This window comes from Micromys minutus, assembly GCF_963924665.1.
Source record: "Micromys minutus genome assembly, chromosome: 7".
Taxonomy (NCBI): domain Eukaryota; kingdom Metazoa; phylum Chordata; class Mammalia; order Rodentia; family Muridae; genus Micromys; species Micromys minutus.
This window is the reverse complement of record NC_137976.1, coordinates 67283113-67304270: the sequence shown is the minus strand read 5'-3', so window position 1 is coordinate 67304270 and position 21158 is coordinate 67283113. Positions and strand designations below refer to the sequence as shown.

The 21158-nt window shown below is 43.1% G+C and overlaps 1 protein-coding gene across 1 annotated transcript in view; it reads left to right on the top strand.

The window, feature by feature from the left end:
• LPP (LIM domain containing preferred translocation partner in lipoma) overlaps positions 1-21158 on the top strand; it is a 555231-nt gene that overhangs the window by 520576 nt on the left and 13497 nt on the right. Inside the window, exons 11-12 of the mRNA XM_080919338.1 lie at positions 12727-12905; positions 18092-18212. Of these exons, the coding sequence (XP_080775464.1) occupies positions 12727-12905; positions 18092-18212 (300 nt within the window). The remainder of the gene's footprint in view (positions 1-12726; positions 12906-18091; positions 18213-21158) is intronic.

Below are 21158 nucleotides of genomic sequence, written 5' to 3'. Positions count from 1 at the left end.
AAAGTTGAGGCAATGAAGCTTTTCAGGCTCTACTCTTTCTTAGATAATACATATAAAATTTGGGATATGTCAGGTATAGATGCTCCTGAGGGGATAATGTAGCTACAGAGGAGCTGCACCTTGTGCTACTTCTTAGAATATTATAAGCATGTCTTCTAATTGTTACTGACATGCAGAGCTTCCAACCCTAGCATTGCGCTTCATTCCCAGATGTACATACCCAGTACTCTACTAAAGTATTGTATTTCACCAAGTTGTGAGAAGATTCAGAAAGTCATGGTTGAAGGGCTTTGCCCATTCCATTTTCCAGTAAATAGTCTATTTTGGCATCATCAGGATGCTTCTTGAGAGAGCACCACTCAGGAGTATTGAAGAAGCAAGTTCTGTATGTGGAGCTGTGATGGTAGCCAGAACGTGGACCATCCTAAAACCTGGAGACCATAGAACTAAAAAGGAGGTTGTAGGGTAATATAAAAATCTTGAGGGGGCTAAAAATGTGATGAACTTGAAGGGGTATCTTTGAATTATAAAAAAAATCCACCTAAGAAAACAAATTTTCACTCTTAAGAGGCATATCTACTTAGAAATTTATAATGACCACAGATTAGTAGTCATAATAACAATATATCAAATCACAGAAAAGTAAACACCATTCTTGATTGCACTACTTAGGCAGGGCTATGCAGGACACAGACTAGCTATAGAGCCTACAGTGCTTTGTTTTATTCTGGGTGCCATGTGTTGAACTGAACCAAGACAAACTGGAACTTGGGCTGAAAATAGTGGTTGGGGGGGGGGGTACGAGACAGAAATATCCCATAAGAAAGGATGGAAAGATTCCAGGTAGTTAACCCAAGAGAAGTCTCAAAAAAGACAATATTTTCAGTACTCTTTAGGGTCGTTGCATAGAAAAGGCAACAGACATGCTTATAGAGGACAGAAGGAAGATTAAATATAATCTTCTAACAATTAAGTGGGCCAGTAGAATGGATGCCCTCCAAGGGAGTCACTGTCCCTAGAAATTATCATTTCAGGCTGGATAAGCCCAGACAAACTAGAGGCCGCTGTGCTGGGAATGTACTCACCAAACCCACTGGCACAGATAACAGCCTCAACCTCACTTTCTCTCACCCTCTGCCATGGCCTCTGTGAAGCTTTAGCTGCTATAAATTCTTTTGGTTATACAGATAAAGAAATCTATTGCTTTTGTTCATTGAAAAATCATTCAAGAGAACGTTGTTTCTCCTCTCTTTTTTCCCCACTAATGTATATATTCATTTTCCTATTCATGAAAGGTGTTGTCCTCACATTCAGAGATGTGGAGAATAGCAGTAGGTACTCTGGAAGAGAATGAATCGCCATGCATGATCCTGTGCTTGGATGTCCATAGAATAATAATGGCTTATAAGGCGTGAGAACCCCATTCCCACTCTGTGGAGAAGGAAAGTCTAATATGCATTCTTCCCCTCTGATTTGTCAGTATTTTCTCTCCACGTACCCTATCCTTTTGAATAAAACTCTCTTCTGGAATTTACACTCCATTGATCATGAGACTTCCAAGTGTATTATTCATTAATTACTTCACTCAGTCATTCATTTATGTATTTACCAAACAATTTCTAAATATGTTTTATGAAACATATTTAGTGCCAACAACATAAGTAAGTTTAAATGTCTAACTTTGAATATATGGAAGGTGTGCTGTTTTAATATGATGGCCACTATAATTAGTTTTATAACTAGCTTAAAAATTTGATTAAAAAATGTTTTGGTCACAAACCAATATTTTTTTCCTGCATACACCGTTGGTGAGAAATCTGGTAGTCTCTCAGCCAGGGAGCTTTAAGTCGTAGACACTTCTGAGTGTCCTGAACTGAGGCCCCTTGGAGGCCTGGATCAGCTACTGTGGAACAAGTGGGGCTTCTCATCAATGTCCCTCTATTAAAGGTGGTCTCTCCAGCATGACAACTCCAGTGTAGAGCTATCCTGTGGCAATTCAGATCTTCAAGAGAGAACCATTTTGTTTGCACTGCACAGTCATCCAGACCCACAGGACTCCATTAGCTGGTGCGTCTCAGCCGCCCAGCTTTTGTTGCCTAGCAGCACGTGTCAAATGGGAGGATGGAGTACATTTTGATGGCCCCTCTTTGGAGATTTCATGTAAAAAGTTAACACTCTGTTTAGGTCACTACCCTAAAGAACACATACATGATCACTGTGCGAAAGGGCAGAAGAGTAGGCGGGGAAAGCAGTAACAGAAAGCCCTGGACCTCCAAAGCTAAGGCCTTGGAAAAGAAAGGACACTCAAAGCAGAGGTCCCAACAAATGAAGAGCAAGAACACAGAATGTTGATGAGCTGGGGATGAGACAGTAGGCTACCTGTTTTGAAAGGGAAGGCCCCACAGGGCTCCAGGAGGACCAAAGTGTCCCCTTTAAGTAGCTGGCCTTGGAAAGACCTCCATGGTGTCAAAGCCCAGACACCCAGAGTGATGTCCTGAGCAATCTCCTCTTTACTTTCTTTCCTGCCTCTGATAGTAAACACGCCGTCTCTGTTAAAAATCTGCTTCCCAGCTAAAAGTGAACACAGACTCCAAAGCATCACATCACTTTGGACTTTTCTCTTCTTACACCCTACAAACAACTGGTCTGGCATGCATTTGAACAAACCAAAAGTGATTTCGCTCTTCTAGTTTTCAGAGCGTTTTGGCTAAGTGCAAAGTGAGAAATTCATACCTTTTTCAAACAGTGTGGGTTCTTTTTCCCAGTTCCTCTCATCCATCTGGTTCTCTGGAGGTCTTGGAATCCAGGAAAGTGTTAGTTCACTGTGCTGAAATCCAAAAAAGACTGCTAAACTGTGAAAGAAAATTTGCATTCCAGAGACACCGAAGGAGTTAGTCCACAACTCTGCGCAGCAGGGAGCAAACATCTGTATGTTCTGCCTCCTTTGTCTTTGAGGCACTTGGAAAAGCCTGTAGCCTGGAAAAGCCCTGCACTCACTGAGCCTTTCCTACCTAGTTCATCTAAACTACTTTGGGTGCAGTGCGAGATACAGAAAGAAGAACCAAAACATGTTATTATTTTATTTCTAGTGTCAGAAAATATTACAGGCGAGATACCATTTAGGAGAACAGCAAATCGCTTCGCAGCCTGCTTGAGATTCCATTCCTCTGAATGGGCTCCCCAGCCTGGTGTGTGGCTGTTCCATCAGCAGGCCTGTACTCAGAAAGAAACCACAATCACAGCCCTGACACTGGCATGTCACCGTGACCTTTCTAGGCCCAAGTGCTGTCTTTTGTCTTCCGTTGGCAGAAGTGTAATTAGAAGGCCTTGTTTTCAACAGAAGCCAAGTGATTGCCAAATGTGCTCAAATGGTCTCCAGAGGATCAGAGCTCGCTCACTGCCCTCTGGCTGTTCTCCCTGCCACTCCCAGGAGTTAGAGGCTTAAAGTTTTCCCTTTCTTTTGAAAGAAGATCAGGTTTGGTTCAAAGAAGCTTTTCTGTCATATGCATATGTAGACGGAGAAACCTTCCCTGACCCTGGTTCTTGGCTCAGACCTCTTGTGGCTGTAATGTAGGAAGTAATTGCAGTCCACACAGTCAGACAGAAAATAAGTTCAGTGGAAGGCACGAGTCTCAGAAAACAGGCGCGTGAGCAGAATGGTACTAAGAACATTTCTAGTCTTTGCTTGCAGATCATGATTCTAATGGATGATTCAGGGTGGTTTCATTCTGATCTGAAATGTGCACACAGGTGGTCATTACTCTGTATACACAGAGCTGGAAAGATCTTTGCTTAAACTCACATTTTAGAGTGTTCTTCTAGATGGCCAATTACCCTTGATAATCGGATGGCGTTAGGTAAAAGGGTGTTGCTGTACTGTCTGTGTATGCGAAACATTTCAGATCATTTATGCTCTTAGGGGAGTTTGTAGCAATAATTTTTTTTTTGAGAGATACGTTCTTGCTGACATCAATTAATCCTGGGGCCAAAACACACCTCAGATGTTATTTTATTTAATGCTACCAGTTTACTTCTTCATATAACAAATATTTTTTGCAGGCTCGTTATGACTGAATGCTGTTATAAAGACTGATAATGTATTAGTCTTCAATGCCCAGTGACAAATAATGACACAGGCTGTCACTGGCAAGGATGATGAGAAGTAGGCCTTAGCATGCCATGAGAATCAATATCTCTGCGGGCCAGGCCAGGCCCTCCATTTCCATCACTGTGTGATCGTCTTTGCCTATCAACGGCAAAGATACAAGTGCAAAGGCACGTGTGCAGTGGCTTTTCACACAACAGGAATGATTGTGTGCATCTTGTCTTATTCACGAACTATTTCCAACAAGAAGTTTGGAGCTTCAGAACGTACCCAGTGCGGCTAGATACATAATAAAGTATGTCATTTGGGTCCTGGACATGACATCTTTATTGAATGGGAGTAATAATGGGAAAATCCATCTCCCTAGGGACAGTGTCATGCTATCTGATGTGCAAAGGGACAAGCAGCCCCAAGTTATATATTTTCGAAGTGTTCTTGGACAGCAGAATGCTAACGATGAGCCAGAGCATTGTAGGATCTCCCATAAGGGAACTAGAAGAAACTTACAGATTGTCATAAAGTATGAACCAGAGAAAAGCATGCATGCCTCTGGTGTAGAGGGCATAGATTCAAATCCTGATGACATTAAGAGATGTAGCATAGAAATTCTCCATTCTGCCTGCTCTGCCTGCTCTGCCTGACAGCTATGGACATACCTATCTGAGGTCCTGTGCATGCTTAATGTACATGTCCAGGTGACAGATTTGGTTTGCTGTAGATAAAGTCCTGGAAATAACTTTTTATAAAGAAAAGTTATATAAAGCCAACATTAAAGCTGGGATTACATACCAGGTACTAAGTTCTTTCTTTCATTTATGGGTTATTAATTAGCTATTAAAAACACATCAAGACACTTTCAATCTTCGTAGGTGAAGACACCAAATGTCAGTTAATTCTTAGACTTTCAAACCCAGCCTCCTGAAGTCAGCAGAGCTCTTTGACTGTATAACATGCCTGCTGTGTTTCTCACGTGAATAAGTCCTAACAAGACTATGCCTTGAAGATGCTGTAAAGACAGTTTTCTGATTGGACTTGGCTCGGAAGGAAAGGACTTCTTTTCTTCTCTTCTCATGACAGTCTCGCTGGAGTTCTGTGATCTTTTAATTTGCCCCTGGCAAGAAGGTAGCTTTACTCCCTCCATTTCTCAAGGATTCTGACACATCCAAGTATTTTGGAAGACTTACTATTGAACGTGGTTACATGCTTTAAAATGACAAATCACCTCTCTGAGCCTTAAGGAGTAGCTATACTAATGTCTTTTTGAATCAAAAGATTTCTTTGTTTGTTTGTTTGGATACGGTCTCTCATTGACCTGTAATTTCCCCAATAAGCTAGATTTGATAGCCAGTGAGCCCCAGGGATCCACCTCCCTCACCTTAGCAGCACTAAGGCCAGAGCATGTACCACTACAACCGGCTTTTGTAAGTTTCACCTTTCATTTTTGTGTGTGGGGGGTTGGGGATATGTATGTTGGTCTACCAAATGGGTGCAGTTTCCCAAAAAAAGGGTGTTATCAGAACTGGGGTTACATAAGGGTATGAGCTGCCATATGTGTTCTGGAATAGCAACCAGGGCTTTTAATGGACAGACCATCTTTCCAGCACTGCACACCCAGCTTGATTTTGTTTTTCTGTCTGTTTATTTGTTTGTTTGTTTGACCCGAGTCCCAGTAAATGAACTCAGGTCCCTGTGCTCTCTTGGTAAGCATGTTACCACATGAGATATCTCCCCAGCTCTCCTCTTTCTAAATTTTAAAGCCAACTTATATCGTTCAAATGTAAACAAAATTCTTGTCTTCTACTTCATAATCCTAAACTAATAAGCCTACATTTCTCTGAAATGTTAAATGTTGTTCATTTTCATGTTCATGCCTGAAAATATTGAATTCTCCCTCACCACTCCACAGATATCTATTACACTAGTCTACCTGGAGAGTGAGCTTTATTTGAAGGCAGACTTGTCTGAGACATCTCTCAAGGGGGCTTAGATAATGATGACGGCCCCAATACAGTTCCAAACTGTATTGAAATCAGTTTTTTATTAAATGGTAAATGAAACCCCACCAAAATAAGAGGTATCGTCACAAACCACAGAAAACAGCCTGTTATCCCCCATTCTCAATAATCCCACTCCGTTTTCTCAGTCATTTCAGGTTGCTTGTGTCTTCGTGAGAGCACCATTCCCCCGGTCTTTGCCTTTAAGCAGTTGTCTGTAGATATGCTTTATTCCTTTTCCCTGGGAACTTGTGAATGAAAGGAAGGTGTCTCAGACTTTTCCTTCCCACTGCACTTCCAGGATGTACAAAACTTTACTCCCTAGGCTCTCTGTCAGGGTAGAGCAAATGAGGAGGCAGTTGATTAGAGGAGATATATGAAGTGTTTGTTTAAAGAGAATTTTAAGAAATTTAAACAATTAAAAGCAACAACCCAAAGAGTTAAACTCAAAAGGATTTCATTAAAAAAATGAAAGTTAAAATTCTTTTATAGAATCTTCAGTTAGGTGGTTTTCTGTGTGTGTGTGTGTGTGTGTGTGTGTGTGTGTGTGTGTGTGTGTGTGTGTGTGTCTGTGTGTGTGTGTGTAAATAATGTAAATCATGACATCACGAAAATAGTTTTGAGGGTTTTGATCTCATCTATCAAAGTTTGGGGGACAAATCATAATTTTCACCTATAAAGAAGTTTGATTCTGATTAGAGAGTCACAGTTTAGGGACAGCACTGAGTTTGCTGCCATTATTTCTAGTCTGTTTGAAACACAGATACAAATATAAAATATACATCTTGATGTAAATACAGGAAGAGAGCAGCCCAAAGTGCAGGACAGATTATAGTGGGAAATGTGTGCCGCTGCTGGAAGGCAGGGCTGTTGAGGTTTTCACTGTAAGCTCCTCTGAGCTCCCAGGGCTGAATAAAGTCTTTGCCTATGAAGAACCTAAAACATAGCCATCCTCTGGGAATCCTTCTTGATTGTCAGAACCAAGAATAGGTTAACAATCCATAAGTGAGTTAGACGGTAGAATTATTTGAATTTAAATAATTACACTGGTACTTGAGAAATTTGCTGAATCATAGACCTTTCTGTGGATCCACACTACCAATCTGTTTTAACACTCACCCTTGAAATGAGCTTCCCACAATCCACCTCACCGCTCATGTAGACAGTGATGGTATTCGTGCAGAACACTGAAGGAAATGAAGCATCTGCAGACCCAGCTGATAGCTCAGGGACTCTGGAGTCCCTCGAGTACGGAACACCTGAAACTAACTTAAGCTTACTGTTTGGCAGGTTTTTACACGATTACATAAAATAATTTCATTTTAAATAAATTATCCATAATTTGTTGGCTTATCTTCTAATTAAAATTCACGAAGCATCAGTGTTACACAGAAACACTATTGTAAATGCTGGGACCCAACAATGAGTTTTCTGTCTGGTAGTGTAGGTGTTTGGGGGACAGATGGTCTTAGGATCACGACGTGTTTCCTGATTTCATTTCTTTGCATGTAACTTGCAGGTAGGAAGCCTGATTGCCTTCTGTTTGTAGTCTAAAGTGTTTCTACAAAAATACAGAAGTACATCCTGAACATTGGAGTTGTTCCCCATTGCATAGAGAACTAGGAAGCGTGAATCTGCTTCTAACCATGTGCATGATTCAGGCCTTGATTTCTGGGTGGCACCTGGGGGTGGGGGGACAGTGTGTGTTCTAGGCATCCATTCTCTGACACCCCTCACTAAGGAGTGAGTTTGGGCTCTCTGAGAAGGCCTCCTTGGCATCACTTCTCTAACCACATCATCTCGAGGGAAGGATGTGTAGAAAGTTGTAATCTCTGGACAGAAGAATTTATACAGACTTTCCAGGTCCTACTAGTCTCCTCCCTTCCCCCGATTTTCTTTTGATCAGCTAAGGCCTGAACGCTCTCTAAAGCATGAGATGTCACCTCATCATCCTCTGATCCTTCCTGGCCTGATATTGCTCCTTTCACCGAAATGGAAGAGCACATTTCGATTTTATAAAATTAGAGTTTTAGCACCATTCCTCTTCCAGTCTCCCAGCTCTCCTTGCACGTCTGTCTTGATCCCGGGCTGACACTGACCAGTGTATTCCTGTCCGATGTGTTGGCGGTAACACCCTCTTCCTTCTCTTGGTGGGGTGGCGGCTAGTGTTTGTACTGCCTGCTTCATTTATATTCAGCAGCTCCTTCCAGCTCTTCTGCCTGGGAATTAGAAAAGTTATTTATATAACACCCGGGAATATAAAAACTACAACCAGATTGTATCTCAGATTTAACAACAGTTGCACTGGGGAGTCTTGAGTACAAGTGTGTTTGTGATTTTAGTTTAGTTTTTTAGTTAAATTTTTGTTTCTAATCACAACTGGAGCATCATCATTTCAGAAAAGTTTATAGCCTGTGCCTTTTGACTACTGATCCCATGATTCTTTTTTGCTTCTCCCAAATGTTTGCATCTTAACCATACTTTGGTTAGAGTGGCTGCTCAAAGTAATGTCTGTTGTAAAATTTATAAAATACAGATCTAGCACTAAGTTTATGTGACAAGGTCTTCACAGCTTGGTACCAGTTCCTACCCGGGACCAGGGACTGTGCAGGGCAAGGGTGATTGTGTGTGTAGATGACGTAGTGTGTTGCCTGGATACCTGAGACTGGGTTTCTCATTTCCTTAGCTGCTGAGAATGTTGACTGATAAAGGCTCATACCTAGGTCTCTCTGTGCTAATTATCAGATAACGAAAAGTCCTCCAGTCAGATTACTTCTTGGGAATGGTCTTGTGTCTGGTGACTGATACATGCAGCTATAAAGATTCTCATCAAGAGCTTCATGAAAGAATAATTCATGAGGTCACTCCCAGCTCTCACATTCTTCTTGGATGGATCCAAGTTTCGATTATAGCTACATCATAGATTTTACCTAGGCACTCCTTTAATTGATGCTGATCACAAGGCTATTGCCCAATAGCTTCCTGTGTGCAAAGTTGTTTCAAAATCTGTTTCATAGGCAACACAACCTCAGACTAAAGTTTCATGGAAAGAGAGAAGAGAGATTACTACCTGGCCATGTAAATGTCATAGGGGAAAAATATAAGCAATCCTATGGTAGCAGAGAACATGATTCATTTTTACTCTAACAGAAGGAGAATCGGGAAAGATTTCTTTCCCTCAGTAAGTGGCCTTTGAGTTTCATTTTAAAAAGAAAGAGAGAACAGATATTTTCTAGGCAAAGAAAAGTATAAGGTGCCCTGGGTGTGTGGACTGGTTTTTGTTTGTTATTGTTTGGTTGATTGGTTTGGTTTGGTTTTTTTTTTTTTTTTTTTTGTTTTTTTTTTTTGTTTTTGTTTTTTTGGGGTTTTTTTGTTTTTAGATGTAATAATTAGCTCAGAATGGTGGACAGAAGGTGAAGCCCATGTGGGAGATCAGTGGTGAGGAGGAGGAGCAAAGTCACCAAGTACACGGCTGATTGGGTGGGTCCCCAAGCTGTAGTGTGCTCTCCTGCTAGCTGTCAAACACGGCACCATGTTCCGCATCTAAGACGTGATCTGAGCAGACTTAGACACATCTTTTTCACTAATGCTACTGAAGCCTCCTTCCAAACTGTCATTTCACAGTTGCTCTATCCTACTTCAGAAAAGCTTAATGTGTCCAGAAAGCATCCAGTGTTCTGTTTGAAAATAACCACGTATAAAAAGGTGCAAAGCTCCCACTGTTGTGCTTAAAACGTCATGATTAGAAATCTCTAAACGTCTTAAGGAGGAAGGCAAACATGTGCGTCCCACTTTCAAACCTCTGTCCCGGGGTCTTCCGCTTCTTTCTAGTATGGCTCTGTTAGTCGGGAGTTGGCCTTTCCTTGTATTCTTAGTACCCAGAAGCAACCGGAACCTTAAGAATTGGGATAAATCATTTTACCATTGAAAAACCTGAAGTCTAGAGCAAAGAAATTATACGAGAGAAATGATTCTTCTGTAGTGTCCCAGCCAGGACACTGAATAGACTTTGAGAAGCACATATTCCTTCTTATTGCTATCTGTGAGTTTGTCAGGTCTCTCTCTAAATTGCCGGGAGTCAGAAAAGTAGAAATGCCAACCTCAAGGGTCCTCATAAGCTCAGTGACCCAGTTAACCAGGAGGCCCTGAGTCTCACCGCACCTGGCCTAGAGGAAATGCAAGCGGGCTCCTCACCAACAGTGGAAAATGGGGCGCACATACAATAGAGGGAGTTGTCTGGGAAAGGTTACCGTGTCCTTTGTGGCTGTTTGTCTGAGCCAGCTTTCTTGGAAACTTTATGCTTTTCATTTTGGGGCATTTTTCATGAGGCTAATTTTAGGCTTACTTTGAGCTTATTTTCTTTGTAGAACTGACCAGATTACCCATCCCCAGAATAGACCACTCACAGAGCATAATGCTCTCCCTTAGAAACTGACGAACCCTTGCATGTTGCTCCTGGTTTTGAGCAAATGAGCTGAACCTTAGAGCCAAGCCTCAGTGCAAACAAATACGTTTTCTGGTCTAGCATATTCATTCTGGTTTATTCAACTTCATTACAGACAGGGTTGGGGTTTTTTTGTTTTGTTTTGTTTTGTTTTTTTAAGTAAAAAAAAGTTAAAACCCATGGAGAAACAAAACAGAAGCCCCCAGAAAACAATTTCCAGTCCTACTACCTGAGATCAGCAGAGTGGAGAGGCAGAGCACTGTCCTCCTCCCGACCTTCTCCAGGTCACCTCCGCCATTATAACCTCTCCATTCAAGATGGGAGCAAAGGAGGTTAATAGTTTTTCTGAGTTTAGACTATGAGCAAAGGCAGCTCCGGGACCTCAGGCAGCCACAGCTCATGGGAGAGGATGATGTTGGATCTGCCAGTTCATCTTGAGATGCATTCCAGAGTTGGAGGAGTTGGACTAGAGCTGTGCCGCCATGGTAGTTTGTCACGATTCTTTTCTTTGTTCTTTCTGTGGGCATTTTTCTCCAGCTTGCTTTTATCCCAAGAAGTATACTGGGAGAGAGAAACATATTCTTTAAAAAAATCCCTTCTGACTGCAGAGATGGCTCAATGGTTAAAAACATTAGCACCTTTTCTGGAGGACTTGGGTTCTAATCCCAGCACCTACATGGCAGCTCACAACTGTCTGTAACTGCAGTGCATGCAACTCCTTCACAGACACACAGGCCAAATACCCATACACATTAAAAAAATAATAATATTTTGAAACACATTAAAAATTCCTTTCTTTAATGAAATTCCAGTATTATAAAGTAATGAGGTGTGTGTGTGTGTGTGTGTGTGTGTGTGTGTGTGTGTGTGTGTGTCTGGTATGTGTTATAGAAAAATACATAAGTCAAAGTTGGATAGGAAGAAGTAGTATAGTCAGTGGGTGTTTGAAAAGCTGTCTAATCTGGACACTGGAAGCCCAGAATGGCCCTTTCCGTAGTTCATGGACTCGAGTGTTAAGCTGTACAAGCTAGCTATTTTCTGAGTAGGCGAGACAGTGGGCATGCTGCTTGGATGCTGTGAGGAGCTGAGCCCAGAGAGGCAAGTCTGATGTTGTGGGTGGGATTCACTCTTTACACTACAGGATCATGAAGGCCTAGCATGAGGGAAACACATGGTCACACCAATGGTTTAGGCAGTACACAGGGCATCCTTGTGGGGTAGAGGGGTCACTTCAGCTTCCAGAACCCTTGTTGACTCTTACCAGGCTCCTCTCCTCTCATGTATTGAAAGCTCTCAGGGCAGGAAGGAGGTTTCTCCTTGCTTTGCACGCTCCATCTGATTCGGTGTCCAGCTCTTGACATCTGCACCCTAATTTGATGCCTAATTCTAGTGAGTCACTTTAGAAAATAACATGTCATGTGTGAAATAAGACTACTGGTTGAGAACAGAGTCTGGGGGTGGGATTAATAGTTGGCCTTGCTCCCTGAATATTACTTCTTAACGTTCACATTTATTCGTAAGGCCCGGCATATCTTCAAATCCATGTAAACAAAATTTTTTAGTTCACTTCTATGACCAGACCACCAGTTTATGCTCAGTACTTCTGTAAAAATTTATTTAGCCTAATTTTGAGGTTTTAAATGGGAGCTTTGATCAGGGCTGTACAGAGGGCATGGACCTGTCTCAGTCATCACACAGACAAAAAGTTGCAGCCCATCAGTGGCCTGGATGGGTCTTTAATGTTGAGGCAAGTTTTACTTGAAATCGTGAAGGAGTCTTCTAAATGCAGAACACTGTGTGGTGTACTTCAGTAACTATATCTAGCCTACCAAGTGTTTTTATAAATAAGTTTTACCGAATTGCAGACCCCTTGCTCATGTGTTTCCAGAGGGGGCTGCCTTTGGCCTAGGGTAAAATGAGCTGTTGGTACCACAGATCCCTACTCTCTGAACCTTTACTGAAAAACTTGTCATGACTCTCTGTGCACTAGAATGGACTGCCTTCAGAGACAAGATGGCGGACATTTGAACCCATGGGTGATGCCCAGTGCCTGAATGATGCCCTCTGACCCCTTGTGCATCACTTTGATCTAGCAGTTGCTGCTGCAAACTGCCTTCCCTAGAGCACTGTGGTCAACACTAAAGCCACACTGTCCTTCTAACCAGTTTTCTTTCTCTCCTCAGAAAACACTGGAGCAGTGCAGTGTGTGTTCTAAGCCAATCATGGAGCGGATCCTCCGTGCCACTGGGAAGGCATACCACCCCCACTGCTTCACCTGCGTGATGTGCCACCGTAGCCTGGATGGCATCCCCTTTACCGTAGACGCTTGCGGTCTCATTCACTGCATTGAGGACTTCCACAAGTAAGCAACCTCTCTCCCCTTTAACCAGTGGTGGGTGTTCTTGCTGCCCACCACCGGCTGTGTTTCTTTCTCAGCTATGTACTTAGGGATTTAGGGAAGATATTCCAAGAGTGATCTCCAGAGCATGAATGGATGTTAGTCGTCCTCCATATTTTCTCTATTCAAAGCTTCTCTGCAACTGATCATGGCATCCTTGTGAAGCTGTATATACCCAAGAGTTGATTCAGGGAAATGAGAAGGGTAGCCATTGGCACGTTGCATAATTCTCGGCAATTCAATCTAGTTCTTACCCCAAAATTTGTCCTAATGGTGTCCTGCCCTCTCCATGTTTGTCACTGTACCATTAGGAGGTGTTGGTACCCAGAAGCAGAGAGCAATTCCATCCCACAGCTCCAGTGTGAGAGGCCGTCACATGTCCTCACTCACCGTTCTCCCTGACCAAGGCCTGTGTGCCTCGGTACGTTTCCTGGTGACCTCAGTTAGTGCAGTACTGTGCCACATTTTGAGAAGGATGCTAAAAACATACTGTTCCTCTTCATGTCTCTGATTTTACCGACCCCCTCCCTCTATTCCGCCATAGCCATGGGGTTTGGGAAAATGACAGTTTGGTATTTTTCTCTATTGTGCTCATTGGCTGCCTATGCAGTTCATCACACCAGCACATGTGCCTGTTATGGTCTATGTGGGAAGCTTCAGGTATGGCTTGTGAGAGGGAGTACAGCCTCCTTGCTTCTGGTTGCTGGGCAGCTGCTCTGTGAGTGATTTGTAAGGCTTCCAAGGATGAAGCCCGTTGCTGACCACTTTGGGCTCTGCTCCGAGGTACAAGATGGGCTGTGGGTTTCTTTCCCCACTGTTGATTGTCAGCATCCAGAAGGTACTTTCCACAGGCAGTTTGGGGACCCAAGAGTCATATTTTATAAATGAATTTCCTGACCACTCTCCCAAGGAGCAGTGAAAGCAAAAACCTCACCAAAAAGATGTGAGGCTGAGTGAATTAAATAAACAAATAAATAGAAACCCAGAAGCAGAAATTTTCAACTTGAATCAGACAAAAAAAGGCTCATTTTTAAAGGGCAGTCGCAGCATAAATTGTACCTCACATTATTGCTATTTTTAGCGTGTAATTACACATGAAAAAAAAAAAACCTGCATCTATTTAAGGGAAGTGAAAGAAACCAGCATGGAGTGTTTTCCTGTCACCAGTCCCTCCTTCCCGAGACAGGCCGCTGATCCAAGAAAGACAGCCTGCTGTAAGCAGAGCACACTTGTTTGTGTTGCTGGAAAAGCCTGAGATGCTACACCCCTCAATTAAAAGGGGAAATCGGTTCTGACACATGGAAGTTTATGTCACCCCCATTTCTCTTTCTTTCTAGTGGTAGGGAGCATAATTAGAGACTTGTAAGCAGTGACATAAGCGTGTGGGTCTGAACACTCCCGCAAAGCAGACGTGAGCGACTGGAAGGGGAGAGAAAGATACATAGCTCAACCCCCGCCATCCTCTTCCAGGGCACATGAAAAAAAAAAAAGTTATTTTTTTAAGAAAATAGTGTCTGCACAATTGGAAGTTATCAGAGGGGACAGTGGATATTGCCCATCTATGGAAGAAAAATAGAAGAACCTATTCCAGAATGCTTGTTGCTTAGCTTTGAAAGAAAGAGTGGGTAGCCTTACATCATGGGGTGCAAGCCTTCCATCACGGGGTGCTAGCCTTCCATCACGGGGTGCTAACCTTCTATCACACGGTGCTAGCCTTCCAGCATGAGGAGTGTTACTGTGTGGCCAGGGAAACCAACAAAGGGGCAGAGCCTGCTCCTCTACTTTGCAAAGCTTAATTTTTTTGGTTGTTCTGAGGTGGTTTCTCCTGTGAGCTTTTAGGAAACGCATTTCAGTTTGGTTCTACTGACATTCACACACTTCCTTCTATGTACCAGTGGCCATGTTGAGTGCCGAAGGAGGAGCCAGACAGAGCTGGATAAAGGTGGATGTCAGTGCTGAGCCTATGGGGAGAAGGCAGGATGTGTGTGTATAACCAGGACACCGGACAGAAAGAGCAGCACCCAGAGGGCAGCTGCCCTGTCCGCCTCAGAACTGATCACTTGGCTCAGGGACCCAGGCAAGCCTTAGGCAAGCAGGAGTCAAGTGTGCTGTGTAAGAAACAAGGGGTTGTTGATAGAGGATGTGTTGGTTGTCGGTGGATAAACCTCTCGAATGTCTCGAATGTCAGAGCTTCTCACATGAAGGGCGGAATCGTGAGGTTTGCCTAATGGACCTTTTCCATATAATGACCTTTGGTTAATGTTTACTCATGTCTACAGCTGTGAACTCTCACAGGCCTGATCACCAGTAGCTACTAAGAATTCCATAGTTAAGGTGATTACCTTGGGCCCTGTACACAGTATGTGGGAGTGGCCAGTGGGGGTGTGTGGGTGCACACACAACATATATACACACACAACATACATACATACATACATACATACATACATACATACATACATACATGCATACACAGTCTCCTCATTTTACGGATATGACTATATTTAAAGCTAAGCTTACTATTTATTTTAATAAGACTTCTTCGATCTTACCCCTCCTTTTTTTCCTCAGGAATCATGCTACCTCTATATTTGAGTAATTTTTAAGTGTATACAATGTTGCTGGATTTGTAATGTACATATGAATAAAGTTCTACAGTAACCAAATTATATATATTTTTGCAATAAGATAGACTATATATAAAATGTTTAGGACAGATACCAAAGCATGGAGAATTCCCTATGAGGCCTGTGCTGGAATATTACTGAATCTGTGTTTCTAGTGCCAGGGCACTGGTGATGCCCAGGACAGTCAGCTGTTGGTGTGTGACACACACACACAATGGTCTATGCTTTCTTGGCAGAGGTGTCACCCGAAGTCTTAGTGGGAATTCCTTCCCCTATGACAAATGCCTGAGTATAAAAGGTCTATTTGAACACATAACTTTCAGGATATTTAGTCCGTAGTGAGTTGGTCCTGGGGTTCTTGGCCTGTGGTAAGGCAGTATATGACAGAAGAAAGGCATGACAGAACAAAGCTATTCACCTTGTGGCTGCGAGGGACAAGATGTGTCCTCAATAGAGCATGCTGTCAGGGACCTGCTCGCTCTCACAAGCCTACCCCTACATCCCCACCACCCCATGAACATATCATTGCACTGTGGTGCCAACACTGGGCTCATTGGCAGTCTAGGCTGTCACAATCCAGTCACCTCCTACAAGATCAGCAGCCGGTAGGTAACTAAGGCCCAAGTCTCTGAGCCTGAAGGAAACCTGCAAATCCCAGCCCCAGCGCTGGCCCGTTTAGTCGTTTGATTTAGCATTCATTTGTTAATTGCCAAAAATGTGTTGGATATGAAATAACCAGGCTCATGGATCCCTTGACTGAAGAACAAAAGTTGACAAACATACTTTCTCATAAGGAGGCCATCAACAATAGCAACAACAAATTATTATGTGTGTGTGCAGTGCTTAATAGAACTTAGCACAAACGAGGCACTTAGTAAGCCATGACCATCAGAACTGCTTTCACCCTATGTTTATTAGTATTTACTAGTGTCCACTTGACAATTTAAGCACTGGAAAACACCTCCCTGGATCATGAGCACCGCAGTGTCAGCTCCTGCCTCTCTGCTTTCCTAAGGAAGAGTGACTGGTCAGGACGGAGCTTCAGTCTGTCTAGAAACAAGCAGACCATGAGTCCGGACATCTTCCTCATAAGTAACAGTAACCCAGTGACATCTTCCTCATAAGAAACAGTATGGCAGGTGGTTCATTTCATTGGCTATTGCTCAGAATTCTTCTGTATGAGACAATCATAGTGCACAGCAAATACATAGAATTACTACCTAAAAAGATAGAAAGGAAGGAAGGAAGGCAGGAAGGAAGGAAGGAAGGAAGGAAGGAAGGAAGGAAGAAAAGAGAGGAAAGGAAGAATGAAGAGGAGTCCTAAAAATACATGTACCTGTGAAAACTCAGTGTGGCTGTGGCGACTTCTGCATTCCCCGGCTTCCTGGTAGCTGGGTAAAGGAAGTTTTAAAGTTCATATCAGAAGCCTGACTATTTTACTACTGATAACCCAGATTCAAAAATAATCAGGTAATTCAACATAGTTTTTTTCCACTGAATATCAACTTCCTGCATAAAATATCAATTACAAGAACCCTGATTACTTCTGCAGTTGTACCATGATCCTCTTAATTTTTCTTTCACAGCAATCAATCGATCTGCTGCTTAATTCATATTTATTTAGATTGCAGCCATACAGATGCCTTTTGGGGGCCTCCAGGAAAATTAAGATGTACACAGGGAGTATAATGTATGTAAAAACTCTTTGACAACCATGAAGTTCTCTGCAGAGTATTAGATTACTATCATTATTTCTTTTTAAGTCTTACAACAAGTAGATAAATTTTAACATCATTAATCTTAAAACCACTACCATATAAAACTTTAGGAACTTGCTTAATATTTCTACATCCCTTTTCTCCCTCATTGGCTTTTAGGTTTTGAAACAGGATCTCACTCAGTATCCCAAGCTAGGTTGGAGCTTAGGGTGATCCTCCTGCCTCAACCTCTCAGGTGCTAGGATTTCAGAGGTGCTGGGTCTGTGTATCCTTTAATGATCATCTGAAGTCCTTATCTACATCCATTCCAAGCCATGTCTCAGCTCACAACTTCACAGATGATATATATGCAAGTGTATATGTGAGGCTTCCTGTGATGGAGAATTCAAGACGCATTTTAACAAAAGAAGCCGCAGAGATTTCAAATGTTGGGATATTTGTCTATGGCCGAATGAAGGAATAGCAGGAGAGGCAAGTCAAAGGGTAGTCAATGCCTACCAAGACCTTTCCCATGCATGTTCTGGCAGGACCTTGTTTCCAGTGTTCAGCTAGGTCATACCCATGGAATAGTCCTAAGCACAGGATTGCTGTATCCAACATGCGTCCTGCTAATGAGTTCCCATGTTCTCCGTGCAGATTGCACCTCTTCTCTGTCTGTGAGCACTACACACAGAAAGCCTGTTCTGCCTTGGTCTCTCCTGGTCAAGGTCACACAAGAAATACAGCGCAGGTGTCAGCCTCCGAGTCTTTTCCTTCCCACTCCACCCTCATTTGTACTTGACGATGCAATTCTGTCTCTTTTCAGGAAGTTTGCCCCGCGCTGTTCTGTGTGCAAGGAACCTATCATGCCGGCCCCCGGCCAGGAGGAGACTGTCCGCATTGTGGCTCTGGACCGTGATTTCCACGTGCACTGCTACCGCTGTGAGGTCAGTGGCATCCCCAAGTCTGAGTTTCATAAAACCAGGAGACGTTGGTGCCTAACAAAGAGCTTAGTGCTCACAGACAGTCTTCAGCTCTGACACAGGGTGTTAATACACTGATGTCATTCAACTGGCCCCACTCTTCAGAGCCCGCCCCCTCTCTCTGTACATTTTAAATGCTTCACAGACTTATTCTTCCAGATATGGCTATGAGACCTAAACAAAAAAGTGTGTGCCACAGAGCACTGCAAACTATTAAGCTAGAGGAAAGGCTACTATTACAGTGATGATGGTGGTGATGATGATGAAGCATCTTTAACTTAGAATTTGGTTGACTACTTCTATGGGCAGAGAGGCCGTTATCACCCAGTGATACAGGAGAAGCAGGAGCCTCTCGTTCAAAATCATGGAAACTCATTGATACAGTAGTTAGTTCTGAAAACTCATTGATACAGTAGTTAGTTCCCAGGGATCATTTGAGAGGCCATTACTGCTAAGATCTATGGAAGAGTCAGGCACAGGGTGCTGTGAGAATCCGCAGACCATACCCATTACCAGCCTAAAGTGAGAAGATCAGCTTATCTGACACTGTGTGGGACAGGCAGCCATACACCAGAGCAGAGGTTTCCCTCATCATTTTAGTTTACAAAGGATGCTACATTAATAATATGGTTTTTGAATTATTTAATTCAAAAATAATTCTTCTCCATGTTACTCAGGCTCTCTCCTTCCAGTTTCCTTTTCTCAGCCCTAGCTCTTGGGGAGGCAGCACTTGTCAAGGCTGTCCCCTGTCTGTATGGGATGCAGGCTTCCTTACCCACATGCCATTATAGTCCAACTAGAGGATGCCCAAGGATGCAGGCTGCCAAGGCTCTGAGGGCTCCAGAGAATTTGTCCCCTCCATTCACTTCCTTGCCAGTGGCTGGCCGTCTGTTTTATGCCCGATTCCGTGTTTCTCCCTAAAGCCCAGGCGCCATCTTAACATGAAGATTGCATGCCCCTCTCCAATCTTGACATGAAGAAATATAGCACAAACTCACAGTTTTTATGCAAGGTTTATGATCAGGGAAGTATAGAGAACATCAGGGTTAATCCATTCTCCTTCCAGCACTGCTGAAATGAGGCCCCAAGGGTGTAAGCAGGAGACACTAAGGCTCCAAGAAGGACCCCCACAGTCCTTTGCATGTTCTATTACATACACACAGACTTTGGCTTGTGTTTTTGCACAGAGTGTACTGTACAAATTACATTTGCTTTTTGTTGTTGAGAAACTCCCAGAAACAAAATCATAAAATGGGAATAGCCTAAAATGGAAGCCAGCAAGCCACATTCTAGCCCTGCTTTCTACCCTGAGAAACAGAAAGGAGGCTCTCCATTCTGGCCTTCCCATGTAAAGTGCCTGTTGGTGTTATGACGCTAGACATCTATGCTACCAGTGCTGTGGTCAGTACTGAACCTCCTACAGGGTCCAAATGACCGCTAATGACAACTCATTATAGTCTTAAAACTGGGCAGCTGAACTTGAAACAGTTTGATTAGTAAGTATTTACCACCCAAGTGCAGGGACCTAAGTTTGGATCCTGAGAACCCACATGTAAAGAAAGAATAGCAACATGTACCAATAACACCAGCAACTGTAGACAGAGAAAGAGGGAGGTCTGTTGGGTCATTACAGATCCCAGAGCTAATTAACCACTCACTCTAGCCAAACAAAAGTGACCCTTACATTCAGAGAGCGAGAGACCCCCATCGTAAAAGTAACAAGGAGAGGATGATAGAGGAAGGCACCAGACATTGACAAATTCTCTCATATGTGTAAGGGAAGAAGGGAGGGAGGAAGGGAGGGAGGGAGGGAGAGAGAGAGAAAGGGAGGGAGGGAGGGAGGGAGGGACGGATGGAGGCAGGGAGAGAGAGAAGAGGCTTAAAACTGTGTTTTCTATGAATCATGTTATTTAGATTTTTTTTTTTTTTTTTTTTGGTTTGGTTCCATTACTCACTTCCTGAAGACATCTTGAAGTATCATCTATCACTGGTTCTTTTTGGCAAAACCAAACTTCCTATGGATCAAAACTGTGTCTGCTGTGGCACTTCGGGTCAGCTTTGTTTATACCCAGAGTTTATTATTTGTCAGCTGTAGGCCTGGCTTCATTCATTTCTTTGCCACGCTCAGAGAGCAGAGGGCAACTCTGCAGAGCCATGGCCTGTGACAGCTTCTGTTAACGTGAGCCCGGCACACAGTGCTAAATGTGGCTGTTTATTTTCCAAACTCCCATTTCTCCAAAGGGCAATGGCGGACTTCCAATGCTACCTAACATGTTACAGAATGGGCACTCACGGATACCACCCGCAGCGCCATCTTTCACATGTATGAGACTCTGCGCATGCATGTCCTTATCTGCCTCAGCCATCCCAAAAGCCCAGTAGGGTAGAAAATACCTGAATTATTTTCACAATGGTTGTCAGGTTTGTGTGCAGCCTTCGCAGTGGCACCTGGGGCACTGGTGTCCCACTGTCCCATATATTCCTCTTCACAGTGCTATTCCTTTCGGAAAGTATTGCCAACTATTCGTCCTCCAGCTCTTGTAAGTTTTTGTCCTTGCTACCACGGCATTAAATATGCAAAAGCCACTGGTAGCCTTCCTTCCTACATGGCAGAAATCACTTTCCTTTTATTTAAATGGCTATAAACGACTCCTGTACCGATCCATTCTTCTGAAGAGAACCTGAGATTTAGTACACAAGGTAGGTGTGTGAGGGACTGTGCTTTATTTTCTTCACAGCTGTTTAAGAGAGAAAACTACCAGCTGGGAGCTGAGATCTATAGGCTCCTCCTTCTTTGCACTATGTTTTGTATTTGGCGACTCGAAGAGCCTTCCCACACTATTTGTGGTTATTTCCATTTGAGAACTTGCCATGTAAACTATGGTGGCCTTGAACTCACAGGGGTCCATC